Source organism: Eptesicus fuscus, chromosome 19 (assembly GCF_027574615.1).
Source record: "Eptesicus fuscus isolate TK198812 chromosome 19, DD_ASM_mEF_20220401, whole genome shotgun sequence".
NCBI lineage: Eukaryota > Metazoa > Chordata > Mammalia > Chiroptera > Vespertilionidae > Eptesicus > Eptesicus fuscus.
Genome location: NC_072491.1, coordinates 51,472,810 through 51,486,031, shown reverse-complemented (window position 1 = coordinate 51,486,031; position 13,222 = coordinate 51,472,810). Strand labels below are relative to the sequence as shown.

The following is a 13,222-nucleotide window of genomic DNA, read 5'->3' as shown; positions in this document are numbered from 1 at the left end:
CGCCCCGCACTGCCCACCGCTCAACCCTGCACTGCCCACCGCTCGACCCCGCGCCCCGCACTGCCCACCGCTCAACCCTGCACTGCCCACCGCTCGACCCCGCGCCCCGCACTGCCCACCGCTCAACCCTGCACTGCCCACCGCTCGACCCCGCGCCCCGCACTGCCCACCGCTCAACCCTGCACTGCCCACCGCTCGACCCCGCGCCCCGCACTGCCCACCGCTCAACCCTGCACTGCCCACCGCTCAACCCCGCGCCCCGCACTGCCCACCGCTCAACCCTGCACTGCCCACCGCTCAACCCCGCGCCCCGCACTGCCCACCGCTCGACCCCGCGCCCCGCACTGCCCACAGCTCAACCCTGCACTGCCCACAGCTCAACCCTGCACTGCCCACTGCTCAACCCCGCGCCCCGCACTGCCCACAGCTCAACCCTGCACTGCCCACCGCTCGACCCTGCGCCCCGCACTGCCCACAGCTCAACCCTGCACTGCCCACCGCTCGACCCCGCGCCCCGCACTGCCCACAGCTCAACCCTGCACTGCCCACCGCTCGACCCCGCGCCCCGCACTGCCCACAGCTCAACCCCGTGCCCCGCACTGCCCACCGCCCGACCCCGCGCCCCGCACTGCCCACCGCCCGACCCCGCGCCCCGCACTGCCCACCGCCCGACCCCGCGCCCCGCACTGCCCACCGCTCGACCCCGCGCCCCGCACTGCCCACCGCTCGACCCCGCGCCCCGCACTGTCCACCGCTCAACCCCGCGCCCCGCACTGCCCACCACTCAACCCCGCGCCCCGCTCTGTCCACCAGCACTGCCCACCGCTGTGCCGGCAGCAGCTTTCCGGAGCCCTGCCCCCTGTGACAGCCTCCGCAGGCCGGTTCCCTGCACAGGAAACCCGATCCGGGAGGCCTGCGTCTCAGTCAGCGCTGTGATTAAGAGCCTGGATACTGACTTATGGGGGTGCTGGGGAGGCGGAGGGGGCGGGGCACGCACTAGTGAGCAAACACTGCGAGCCTGCCTTGGTTTTCACTTTCATTCGGACGAGGTTATATTTCCATCAGTGTGTTGGCCCCTTAATTAACATCTACATTCAAAGAGACGGATGCTGACGCACCAAGGGGGAGATGGGGGAAGGGTGCTTACGATTCCGAGGTCACCAGGCTCTTATTAAAAAGAAGTGTTTATACATGTTTCTCCACTCAGATTACGTTTAGCTTATGCAAAAAATATATAAGAATTACTGCAAATCACAGAGAAATACTAAATAGAATGAGCACAGCTGCTTTACACACGCCAGTACCTGGAGGGGCTCAATGACCGCCACAGTTTCTTCCCCAAAAAACAAACAACAAAGTGTGGTGGCCGCTGGGGGTGCTGCCGAGTGCAGGGACCAAATAAGGGGTTCACCGCCCACATCACGTGGCTGGAGCCAGGACCCAGGAGGCCTCGGTAAGGGCGGTGCCACCAGCAAATTCCTTCTTTTTCTCACGCGCTGGTGGAAAGAACGAGGACCTCACTCCTCAAGGTGAAAGGCCACGCCTGCCACACCGCCCCGCTGCTTCCCCCCTTCACCCCTCCAGCCTCCACAGCAAGAGGAGCAGGACTGTCCTCGAAGGACACAATGACGTTTTCCTTCTGTTCAGCTCAGAGGCATGAATGCGACGTGTGGTGTTAATGGGAAAAGCCCACATGAGAAATTCCCCAAAGGACGAGGGGACTGGCAGGTGGGCACGTGGTCAGAAGCCGGGCTGGGCCTGGGTCCCTGCTCTTACCTGTGGGAAGTGTCCTGAGAGTCCGAGGCCGAGGGAAGGGCGGCCAGCACCTGGAGCCGGTGTCAGCGCAGGGACAATGCGACAGTCCCTGCGGGCACGGCACCGGATTCGAAAGAAACATCAGGTTTCCTCTTCATCTCCTAACGCTTCTAAAAATTATATGGCCTCCAAGTGTTTCCACTCTGCCCGGAATTACACAGAAACCCAAAGAGTTAAACTGATAAAGTATGGTTTTTGGAAATTTCCAATAATTTGAAATATTTTTCTAAACTTTGAGTCATTACACACACACACACACACACAGAGAGAGAGAGAGAGAGAGAGAGAGAGAGAGACCTAAATTAGCTTTGCAATAGCAATGTAATTAATTAATAATAAATGAAAAAAAACCTAGGAAATCCATTTTCAGAGTTTTTTTTTTAATTCTTACTGGAAAAATTTTTAATACTAATAAGAAACATACATTACGTATATTGAATGAGTCCATGAAATCCCTTCAATAAAAGCAAAGCAAAAACAACTTTCTGGCCCAAGTCGGGGAAGATAAAAAGAGAAAGAAGAAAATGGAATTCGGTGGGAAAAAAAGTCAGGAAAAGAGAGAGAGGCTGCGGGCGGGAGGAAGGAGAAGCGTTGCCGCAAAGAGAGCCCATGGAGAGAGCCCACGGAGAGAGCCCACGGACAGAGCCCACGGACAGAGCCCACGGAGACAGCCCACAGAGAGAGCCAATGGACAGAGCCCACGGACAGAGCCCACAGAGAGAGCCACGGACAGAGCCCACGAGAGCCCACGGACAGAGCCCACGGACAGAGCCCACGAGAGCCCACGGACAGAGCCCATGGAGACAGCCCACGGAGACAGCCCACAGACAGAGCCCACGGACAGAGCCCACGGAGACAGCCCACGGAGAGAGCTGGCTGCTGTGCCACGGCAGGCCTAAGGCTCAGATGTTGGGATCATCAGTTGTCTAGCGCCCTCGGCAAAGCTGGTTGTCTCACCAGCGCTCACTGCCCTTCAGGTGTAACATCCACAGCCGCGTGACGCACAGGATACGCCAGGGAACGCCACCAGACCTGCAGGGAGCCCAGTGCAGCAGAGGCCGCCAGCAGGCAGGGACCCGGGCCTGAGCCCCCGCCAGGGCTGACAGAGGAAGTGGGCTGGGGAAGGGGCTGTCACCTGGGAACACAGGCCCCCAAAGCGGGAGGAACCTGCCAAGTCCTCCTCCTCCAGCCCAGGGCACGGAGCACGGAGCAGTCGCACCATTTCTCAATCAGCAGAACAGGCCTCGAAGGCCTGCCTCTCTCTCAACCACAACCGAGCAAGTAGCCGACTGCCTCTTCAGTCTGGGGCGGCCACTGGGAATGAAAACTCCAAAGTGCAAGAAGCCAGGACAAATAATCACGCACAGGTCAGTCCCACGGCCCACCTCACGTCGCCCTGAGAAACCACCGGCGGGGAAAACATCACAGCGTTCCCAGGATTTGGCTCAAATGTCACCTGTCGGCTCCCCTGCGTCTCACCCAGGCTCAGGATACTACTTTCAGCCGCTGATGTTTAACAAGCTCTTACTGTCTGCAAGGCTCTTGCACGTTAAAGTGAATTGTTGCTTAGAGACTTGAGCTGCTTGAAGGTCAAAGCCTAGATATGACTATTCAAATACGTTTGGCATTAAACGCATCTTTGCTAAAATCAGTGGCAAATACTATAGGAACAGTAAGCCCCATTACTCCCCCTGCCTCCACTTTCTTCGCTAATTTCACAAACACACACAAATGTCAAGCACAGGCAAGCAAATCACCATCACTTACCCCCAACGTCCCTTCCGAACACCACGGGGCTTCCGGAAAGAGCAGTCTGGCCTTTGGCGCTGCCTCCCTTTTCCACTCCACAGGCCCCGAACCCACCAGGCCTTCCCTCCTTCTCCGCACCCCCACCCAATCTATGGGCTTGCATCTCAGCATTATCCCGACTGTCCTCGTCACCAAGGCCTACAGCTACTCTCCCCCTCAGTCTGCTTGGCCTCTCCCCTCCCCTCCCCTCCCCTCCCTGAAATGTCCTGTTTGCTCCACTTTTTCCTCGAAATCATCTCAGCAACTTGATAGCTTCAAACATCACCTGTGCCAAGGTCCCCAAACCATGACATTCTGCCCACTCCTCTCTTAGCCCCAGATTTCACTGCCATGCACATGCGCCACAGGACCTGGGGTGGCCATAAAACATGCACACAGTCAACACTCCTTCCACCAAAAGTGGGGTCTAATCCCCCCTCCCTGAATGGGCCCTTTGTGACCCATTTCTAATAGAATGAGAGAAAAGTGACGCCACGTGACTTCGAGACAGGTCATAAAAAGCCACACAGCTGCGCCCTGCCTCCCTCTTGGGACTCCCCCGGGGGAGCCCTGAGCTAACTTCCTGAGCGCCTGCTGCTGGGCCAACAGCATGGTCTCCAGAGAAAACACTCACGCAGGCAAGCAAACAGCCCTCAACAAACAGGCTGTGTGGGCCGGAGACCACGGGGGAGCAGGTGCCGGACCTCCAGCCATCCGTGTCTTCCCACAACAACCGGCCCTCGCGTGGTCGTTTGGATGGTCCCAGCCGCAGGCGGCAGTGGTCCCAACTGAGGCTGAGCGGCCCAGCCGAGCTGCCCCTGCTCAGCCCAGGCACCTTACAGCTCTGTGGCCACAGTCCAGGCTGCCGTTTTAGACCACGAGGTGTGGGCGGTTTGTTATGCAGCTCTGGGTGACCAGGGCTCCAATGGGACAGACCCTCCCTCCTGCATCTGCTCTTCCTTTCCTAGATTCTACCCCCGTTCCAACCCCTTTGCCCTCAGACCCGCACCCCAGATCTCACCCCCAATTCCCTTCCATGCCCCTCTTTCTCTTATAAAGATTTCCTACTTAGCCTTCAAGTCCAAGTTCGAAGATCACCCACTTTCCTTACAGAGGCCCGGCCTAGCTGTCCACTGCCTCGGCGGCCACGGTCACGCAGCCATCCACACCCATTTCGCTGGAGTGGCCTCGTTGTACGCTTGCACTTGCTGCTGAAGAAATGAAGTGTTTAATTTGAAATGGGAACCACTGGGTGAGCATTTTACAGAAATAGCTTATCTTCAGTTTCACAATAAGTATGTACTGACTTGAATGTCTGAGTAGAAAATTCAGCTTCATCATTTTCTGGTTATAAGATATTGAGATATTCTAGTTATAGTGCTAGTGCTAGTCACAGATTTCTCCTTAATTTCCAAAATACGTGAGTGTGGACGAAAAGGGGCCACATGCTGACCTGACCAGCTCAAGGCAGGCCTGCATGGCGGCCCTGCAAACTCGGAGACCTAAAGGAACCACAAAGGATGGTCTGAAATGAAAACGTTGTAACTGAAAGCAGTTTATGGTGGGTAGTCATGTCCTAGGCCAGAACCTCCCTGACAAAGGTCAATTTCTGCCCTAACTGAGCCTGTCTATTGTCTTTCTGCATCTACGATTACATATCACTGGAATGTCACAACAATTTTCCGGACCCCTCACAGGCACCACTCTGCGGAGGCCACAAATCCCCTCAGTTACTGAGCCACTTGCTGACTGTTAACTATCCTGCACCCACCTAAGCCGAAGAGGTGTGTGTCCATCATTCTACCTTTTATCCAATCCCAGAGGTTTCCCCACTTTACTTTCTCCCGCCTCCCTAATCTATCACCAATGGACTTCATGTACCCCACCTGCGTCTCCTCCTTCGATTGTGAGGTATAAAACAAGGTGCAAAACTGCCATTCTCCGGAGCATTCTCTCAATCCCTTGAGGTTCTGCTTCCCAGCATTTGTCAACAGTTTGGCTCAAATCAACTCACAAAAATTCTTCACAGGTTGGAATGTTTCTTACGTTATCATGAGGTATCGTCAGCCTCAGAGAGGTTTGTGACTTATCCAGTATCTCATAACCAGAAAATGATGAAGCTCAATTTTCCACCCAGACATAACTGCAAGTCTAGCATTCTTTGCCCTAAACATGTATAACTAGTTCTGACCCACGAGGACAGACACACGGCCACATTCTGGCGGACACACTCCCTACCGTCCCTGCCCACGGCGCTACCACAGCCTGCTGCTTTTCTGAACAATACCTTTTAAAGGAAAGGGAGAGCGTATATAACTCTTCCAGACACATCACACTTTTTATCAAAATAAACGCCAGCCAGGCCGGTGTGGCTCAGGAGATTGAGCATAATTCCATGCACCAAGAGGTCACTGGTTCGATTCCCGGAGGGGGCACACACCCGGGCTGCGGTCTTGGTCCTCGGTAAGGGACCTGCACGAGGCAGCTGATCCATGTTCCCCTCTCATCGATGTTTTATCTCTCTCTCTAAAATCAATAAAAACATATTTTTTAAAATATTAACTCCAGATGGATGTAAGATTTAAATGTAAAAACTAAAACTATAAAAACATACACACCAAGTGAGGATGGCATTTCTGGGAATGAGTCAAAAGCTAGAAGCTAAAGATAAAAAACCATCAATTGGTATTTCTGCTTGGGGGGGGCGGGGGCACTATAAAGTCAAAAAAGGAACAACAAACTAGGAAAAAACATATTAGTAATTAATATCATGGACAGGGGCCACATTTACAAATCAAGAAGAATAAGACCAATAACACAATAGTAAAATTGGCCAAGTATATGAACAGACATTTCATAGAAAATGAAATACAGGTCTTAAGCCTATCAAATGAAATACAACCACCTTCACTTTAAGAAAAATACATAATGAAACATATACCTGCTCCCCTACGAGAGAAGCAAAGATGACAAAGTGTGACAGCACCCGGCGGGGAGGCGGAGGAAGCCGGGGCTGGCCCGTCTATAACTGGCACCGCTTCTTCGGAGCAGGATTCCACACCGTCAAACTGAACAGTCACATTCTCCTAAGAACGCTTCCCACGGGCACAGCACACATTTATGGGATGGCGTGGACACACATCTATCTGCTGCAGCTTTGTTTTAAGGCTCCACCAGCAGGGAACAAGTTAAATATCGCCCTTACGGTACATAATGTGGGGACACAAAAAATCGCTTCCCTTCCACCTTCCAAGTTCTAGCCGTGCCGATCATCAGATTCATATGAGACAGATCAGCAGGAGGGAGTGTCCGAGGTTTATGGCGGATGCACATGTGGGGTGCAGTAAGACTGTGGGACCCAAAGACGTTGCATTGGGCAGCTGCAGCTGGTGTACCACTTCGGACAAAAGAGAAGGGGGCAGGGGCCTAGGATTTCCAAAGGGAAGCAGGTCATTCACATGTAGACGAGAAAGAGCAAGTGCGTAACCTTTCTCTGGGCCACCCAGAAACAATGGGACCTGGAAGGAGGTCCAACCAACAGGCTGGGCGAGGTGACGCTCCCTCCTCTAAGCAGGTTTTTCTACTGAATGTCTTTAGGCAGGTGGGGGCAGGTCAGAGCTCTTTCAGAGTCTTCCTTTTTTGGGGGATACTGTTTTTATTTTAACATTTTAATGTTGACATGACTGCAGACTTCCCCCATCCCCTCCCCTTTGCCCACATCCACCCCTACTCCCAGGCCTTCACCCCCCATGGTCGGTGTCATGGGTTATGCCTATGTTTATTGGCTAATCCCTTCACCTTCTTCATGCAACCCTCCCTCCTCTCCTCCCCTCCGACATCGGTCAGTCTGTTCCCTGTATCTCCGTTTGCTTCTGGTTCTGCTTTGTTCATTACTTTCCACATATTAGCGAGATCATGTGGTACTTGTCTTTCTCGGACTGGCTTATTTCGCTTAGCTTAATGCTCTCCAGGTCCCTCCATGCTGGCTCCAGCTGCACAGTATTCCGTTGTATAAATGTACCAGAGGTGTGTTTGTTTTTTTTATCCACTCATCTACTCATGGGCACTTGGGCTGTGGGAGTCTTTCTTTTCTTAATAACCAGTTTAACCCTTTGCACTCACTTGCTTTTTTCTCGATTCCTTTATTCTAATGCTAACCGTGTCGAGTCACACTCGACATCCGAGTGCAAAAGGTTAAAATCAATAAACCAAAAAGCATATCTGGGATGGCAAAACTTTGGTTCCCCTCAATAACATGATACATCTACAAATACACATCTATAAATAGTCATTAAAAGGAAGCCACTCTACATGTCAAAGGACCTCTAAAACACTCAGTATTGGCCCTGGCCAGTTTGGCTCAGTGGATAGAGCATCGGCCTTCGGACCAAAGGATCCTGGGTTTGATTCCAGTCCAGGGCACGTACCTCAGTTGCAGGCTCCTCCCCAGCCCCAGCCCTGGTTGGGGCATATGCAGGAGGCAACCAATCAATGTGTTTCTCTCACATCAACAGTTCTCTCTATCTTTCCCTCTCTCTTCCACTCTCTCTGAAAACCAATGGGAAAATATCCTCGGGTGAGGATCAAAAAATAAAAAAATTAAAAAAAATAACACACACTGTATTTATTTTTTTTTTTAAAATATATTTTATTGACTTTTTACAGAGAGGAAAGGAGAGGGACAGAGAGCTAGAAACATCGATGAGAGAGAAACATCGACCAGCTGCCTCCTGCACACCCCCTACCGGGGATGTGCCGCAACCAATGTACATGCCCTTGACCGGAATCGAACCTGGGACCTTTCAGTCCGCAGACCGACGCTCTATCCACTGAGCCAAACCGGTTTCGGCAACACACACTGTATTTAAGTGAAGGTAGGCACTAAACAATTTGTGTATGTCATATAGCCACACAAGTGCATACCGCATTATGTATCTAAATAAAAGCGTATGTGAAACTACATACACAGACTCTCTGGGTGGGTAGAGAAGACACTGGTAACGGTGGTGGCATTGCCATCCAAGGGACAGAGCCCAGGAGACAAGACTGGCAGGGAGGTTTACCTTTTGCAACCTTTTAGTCATTTTGAATTTTGTGTCATGTGCATTAATTACCTGGCCATGCTAGTCAAAATGATGCTGGAGAAGTGTTTTAAAATACAGTGAGTTTTTTTTAAGGCAAGGAATAGAATAAAAAATTCAAAGGAGATTACTTCGGGAGTTGCTGAGAAATTTAGATAGGTGGACGGCTATAAGCCAATATGCTCTCAGTGGCTTTTCAGAGCAGGATTACAAGTGATTTTCTTTTCTTTTTCTCCACCTGTGTTTACTGATTTCTCTAAAATGAACAACTATTCTCAACCACCAAAAAAGTACTTTTAACTCAGACGGTTTTTAACTTCCACTAAACATTAAATCCCTCGGACATTTACTAACAAAAATATATCGCTGAGATTATGGTTTCTGTATAGCTAGTCCCCACCCAGTTTAAGTAACATTTGGCAGAGTCTCCGGAGGGAGGTTAAATGCAGCCAACAATTAAAACATAAATAATGAACCCCCAAAGGAAAATAAAACGATCTGCACCTACAACAAAGGCTCCGTGAAGGTCAGGGGGTTGGGTGTTCTTTTTGCTCTGAACTGGGAGCTGTTCAGATTGTGTGCATGAATTATTCCGCGTTGAGATCTTGCTAACCACTCATGACCCCTCCTCCTACCACTTAAGCTTTTCCCTGGGGACCAGGCAGGCTTCCGCACAAAAATAAATGCAGGAAGTGAGTGTGAGCTAACAAAGACATCAGCGCCATATGGAACGCGAGACTTGACCAAAGAAACCGAGAACCTGGGCTGCTCGCACCTAAAGATCCGTGAGCAGACCAGACCTCCCCTGTTACCCAGCGACTCCGTATTGTCTTACTTTTCAGTAAGCGACACCTCACATTTTTGTTCTCTCTCAGGCTTAATTACAATGCTCAAGTCACAGTGACATCTTACTGTGTCACCGTTTTCTTTCGGCCTTCCCTCCTCCCCACTTTCTTTGGCCTTCCTTCCCCGCTTAAAATAAAGTAAGTGTGTGTGTGTGTGTGTGTGTGTGTGTGTGTGTGTGTAATTAAAACACAAAAACGCTTAGTGACTAGTTGACTATCACTTCCATATAATGGTGCCAAACTAGAGGTTATTACTAACAGAGTAGCGAGCATAAATATTTATTCAGCCCCATAAAAAGCAGTAGGGAGGTTTTTACCGTGTTTGCACTAGTTAGCACAGAACAGGAAATACCACACACATTAGACGTGCTGTGCCGGGCTTAACACGTTGAAATTCTCGACAGGCATCAGCAGGTTCAGGTATATTTTAAACCACTTGACATTGACTGAGCTCTCAATTTAAGGAGAGCATTTTATACAAAGTCTTGGTACAGAGGACGGTGAGAACTATTAGAATCGGAGCCTGACACTGTAGAGTATTAGAATGTGCCACTGAAGACACAAAGAAAACTGTTCATTTCCAAACTCTACAGCTCTGCTGAACAACACAAAGGATACATTTTGACAGCTTCATATAGGAAAGAAGGTAAAGGAGACACTTTCAATAGAGAAATGCATTTAAGACAAGAGGCAGGGCATTTAATTTTGCATCTAAAGGTGTGTTTTTAAAGGGACAGATAAATGCAAGGAAGTCCACACATATTCAGTAAAAATGTTCTGATTTGGTTTTAAAAATTATGCAAAATAATCGCAATTCAAGAGCCAAGCACAGAGGGATAAGCCTTGCTTCAGCAAACATTATTTGCTAGTGAGTAGGGTTTACAATCCTAGGCTCCGCCTCCACGCTAAGCCAGGCATCTCCCTGAGTCACTGAAGATTGAGCCATCCACTCCAGCAGCTCAAAACCTCACATTAACTCACCCCTCCCCCAAGCCCTGCACAGCCTCATCAGCAACTTTCTCCACCTAACCACACAGCTCCACTTCCTTTAAAATTACAGAGGAAAAAAGAGCAGGAGACAGGAGGAAGGAGAAATCGAGAGTCCAACTTGGAAGGTCACCAGCGGTTCTGACAGCTGGAAGGGGCTCCTGCATTTCCCCTTCCATTGCAGGTTACCCCCAGACATTTCTGAGCACCTACTGTGCGCCGTGGGACATAAAGATAAAAAGGCCAAAGAGACAGGCAGATGGAACCAGCCGTGTAAGGCAAGGCTCCGTGGCCGTCACCCACAGCTGCACAGGGAGCCGCTGACCTTCCCAGCAGGCGACTCACCTGTCATTCTGAGACCAGTCTCCATCCCTCCACTTGAAGAGGAGGAATAACGATTAAATGCAAGGATTAACAGTGTGGCTCAGTGGCTGAGGGTCGACCTATGAACCAGGAGGTCACAGTTCGACTACTGGTCAGGGCACATGCCCTGGTTGTGGGCTCAACCCCCAGCATGTAGGAGGCAGCGATCAATTAATTTTCTCTCATCATTGATGTTTCTATCTCTCTCTCCCTCACCCTTCCTCTCTGAGATCAATAAAAATATATTTAAAAAAACACACACAAAAAAACAAAGACTAACATGACTATGTCTTACACACACACACACACACACACACACACACACACACACGTCCTACAAAAACCAAGCGGAGTGCGGCAGCCAGTTGGAATACTGATTCTTACCAGAGGAGCTGGAACCAAAATCCAATCAAGTTAGTCCCTCCACTCACCTAAGTCGGACACAGCTACTGACAAGTACCAAGCATGGTCGTTCTAAACACGTCGTGTTAACTATGGCAATGGAAGACACGGGCAAAAGTGCATGCTGAGGTCTGACACCCCAACTGTTCCCATTCAAAATGAGGACGGTGCTGGCTTCCATGGCGGCCCTGCCTCCTCCTCACAACACACACCAGGCTGGTGACGAGTTTTCTGACTCGGACATCTGAATGGCTACTATGTGCAAATCACCATGTTACCCAACCCTGGACAAAGATAAAGGACATGCCTCTCCCCTCAAGAAGTTAAAAACATAGACAGTCCGTGTGCGCGTGTATATATACATATGTAAAATACAGATACAGATATGTAAAATACATATTACATATTGTAAGTGCTCAATGTGAGAATAACTTGAAGGATGGGTGAGAAAGTAAGAGCTGGAAGGCTCCAAAGAATCTTACAACTTCTCAAAAGTAACATACTTTTAAGTAACATACATCAATGAAATATGGTTTTATTTACATAAAACACAGAAGCCTGAAGGAAAACACTGGAGGGTAATAAGCAAAAAATGAAAACTGTTGAGTTGAGGCTCAAAACAACAGTCATTTCTACCCCAACTTTCTAAATTGGCCCGGTTGTTCTCGGTTGTGTTTTTTAGCATTTCTGCATCTTTTTAAAGCGTGTTGCGCACGTTACAGTTCCTCCAGGAGGTAGCAACCCTGAAAGCTGGCCCTGCCCTGCAAGGCCACACACAAGGATCCCCGCAAGGCGAATCCAGCTTTCGGAACCAGGCGCGCCCTGAGCAGTGGGAACAGGCTGGGTTCTGTGTGCTGGAGCTGCATCTCGAGGGTAAAAGAAGACCCTTCCTAGGAAAAGCCGCCTTCCCCCCGCCCCCAAGTAACCCCACAGACACCACCCCACGGCTGCGGACACCCGGCATGTTAAAAGTCTGCGTCCCACCATCGCCGTGAGATCCAACGCCAACAAGATCCCACGTCCACCAGGAGAGGAGAGACGGGTCCTGCTGCCACACTGCGAGGCGAAAGGACCCGGTCCCGGTGCCTCAGTTTCCACTGTTACAAGAGCGAGCTGTGCGGCACTCGCTCCGCGCCGCCTTCCACCCAAAACGCAGCTCGGCCGGCCGCCGCCTCCTAGAACCTTCCCTGCACCGGTCCCTCCGGCCGCCAGCGCCCTCCTCCAGCCGGTCACAGCAGGAAGCGCGATCGGACCCGGAGCTGCCGCCGCCGGTGCGGGCGGCGCCGAGGACGCCGTGCACCTGCTGGGCCCGCGCCCCCCATCCGGGCCCGCGCCCCCCGCCTCGCCCCGCGCCCTCACCTGGCTCGCAGCGCTCCATCGCCGCCACCTCGCGTTCCCCGCGCCGCCGGCCCCGCTCCGACCACGCCGCCGGCTCCTCCTCGCTCCGCTGCCACTGGCGCCGAGTCCCCGCCCCCCCCAGGCGTCCGGCGCCTCCCAACCACCTGACCGCCGCCCGGTGCGCCGCCACGTAGCGGGTCGGGAGGGCGGGGCCGCGCGAGGCGGGGGGGCGGGGCCGCGGGAGGCGGGGGGCGGGGCCGCGGGTGGCGGGGGGGCGGGACCGCGGGGGGCGGGGGGCGGGAGGCGGCGGGAGGCGGCGGGCGGGGGGCGGGGCCGCGGGAGGCGGCGGGCGGGGGCGGGGCCGCGGGAGGCGGCGGGCGGGGGCGGGGCCGCGGGAGGCGGCGGGCGGGGGCGGGGCCGCGGGAGGCGGCGGGCGGGCGGGCGGGGCCGCGGGAGGCGGCGGGCGGGGGCGGGGCCGCGGGAGGCGGCGGGCGGGGGCGGGGCCGCGGGAGGTGTGGCGTCGTTTCCTGCGAGGCGGCCGCGCTGCCTCCCCCGCCCCCGAGCACCTGCGCTCAGGTAGAGTGGGACGCACGGAAGGGTCTG

General features: G+C 52.7%; 1 protein-coding gene across 1 annotated transcript in view; it reads right to left on the bottom strand.

Annotated features, from left to right (window-relative positions):
* The window catches only part of TPD52 (tumor protein D52), a 194,015-nt gene extending 181,248 nt beyond the window's left edge, over positions 1–12,767 (bottom strand). Inside the window, exon 1 of the mRNA XM_054708230.1 lies at positions 12,641–12,767. Within this exon, the coding sequence (XP_054564205.1) occupies positions 12,641–12,659 (19 nt within the window). The 5' untranslated portion in view covers positions 12,660–12,767. The remainder of the gene's footprint in view (positions 1–12,640) is intronic.
* Positions 12,768–13,222: the final 455 nt, after the last annotated feature.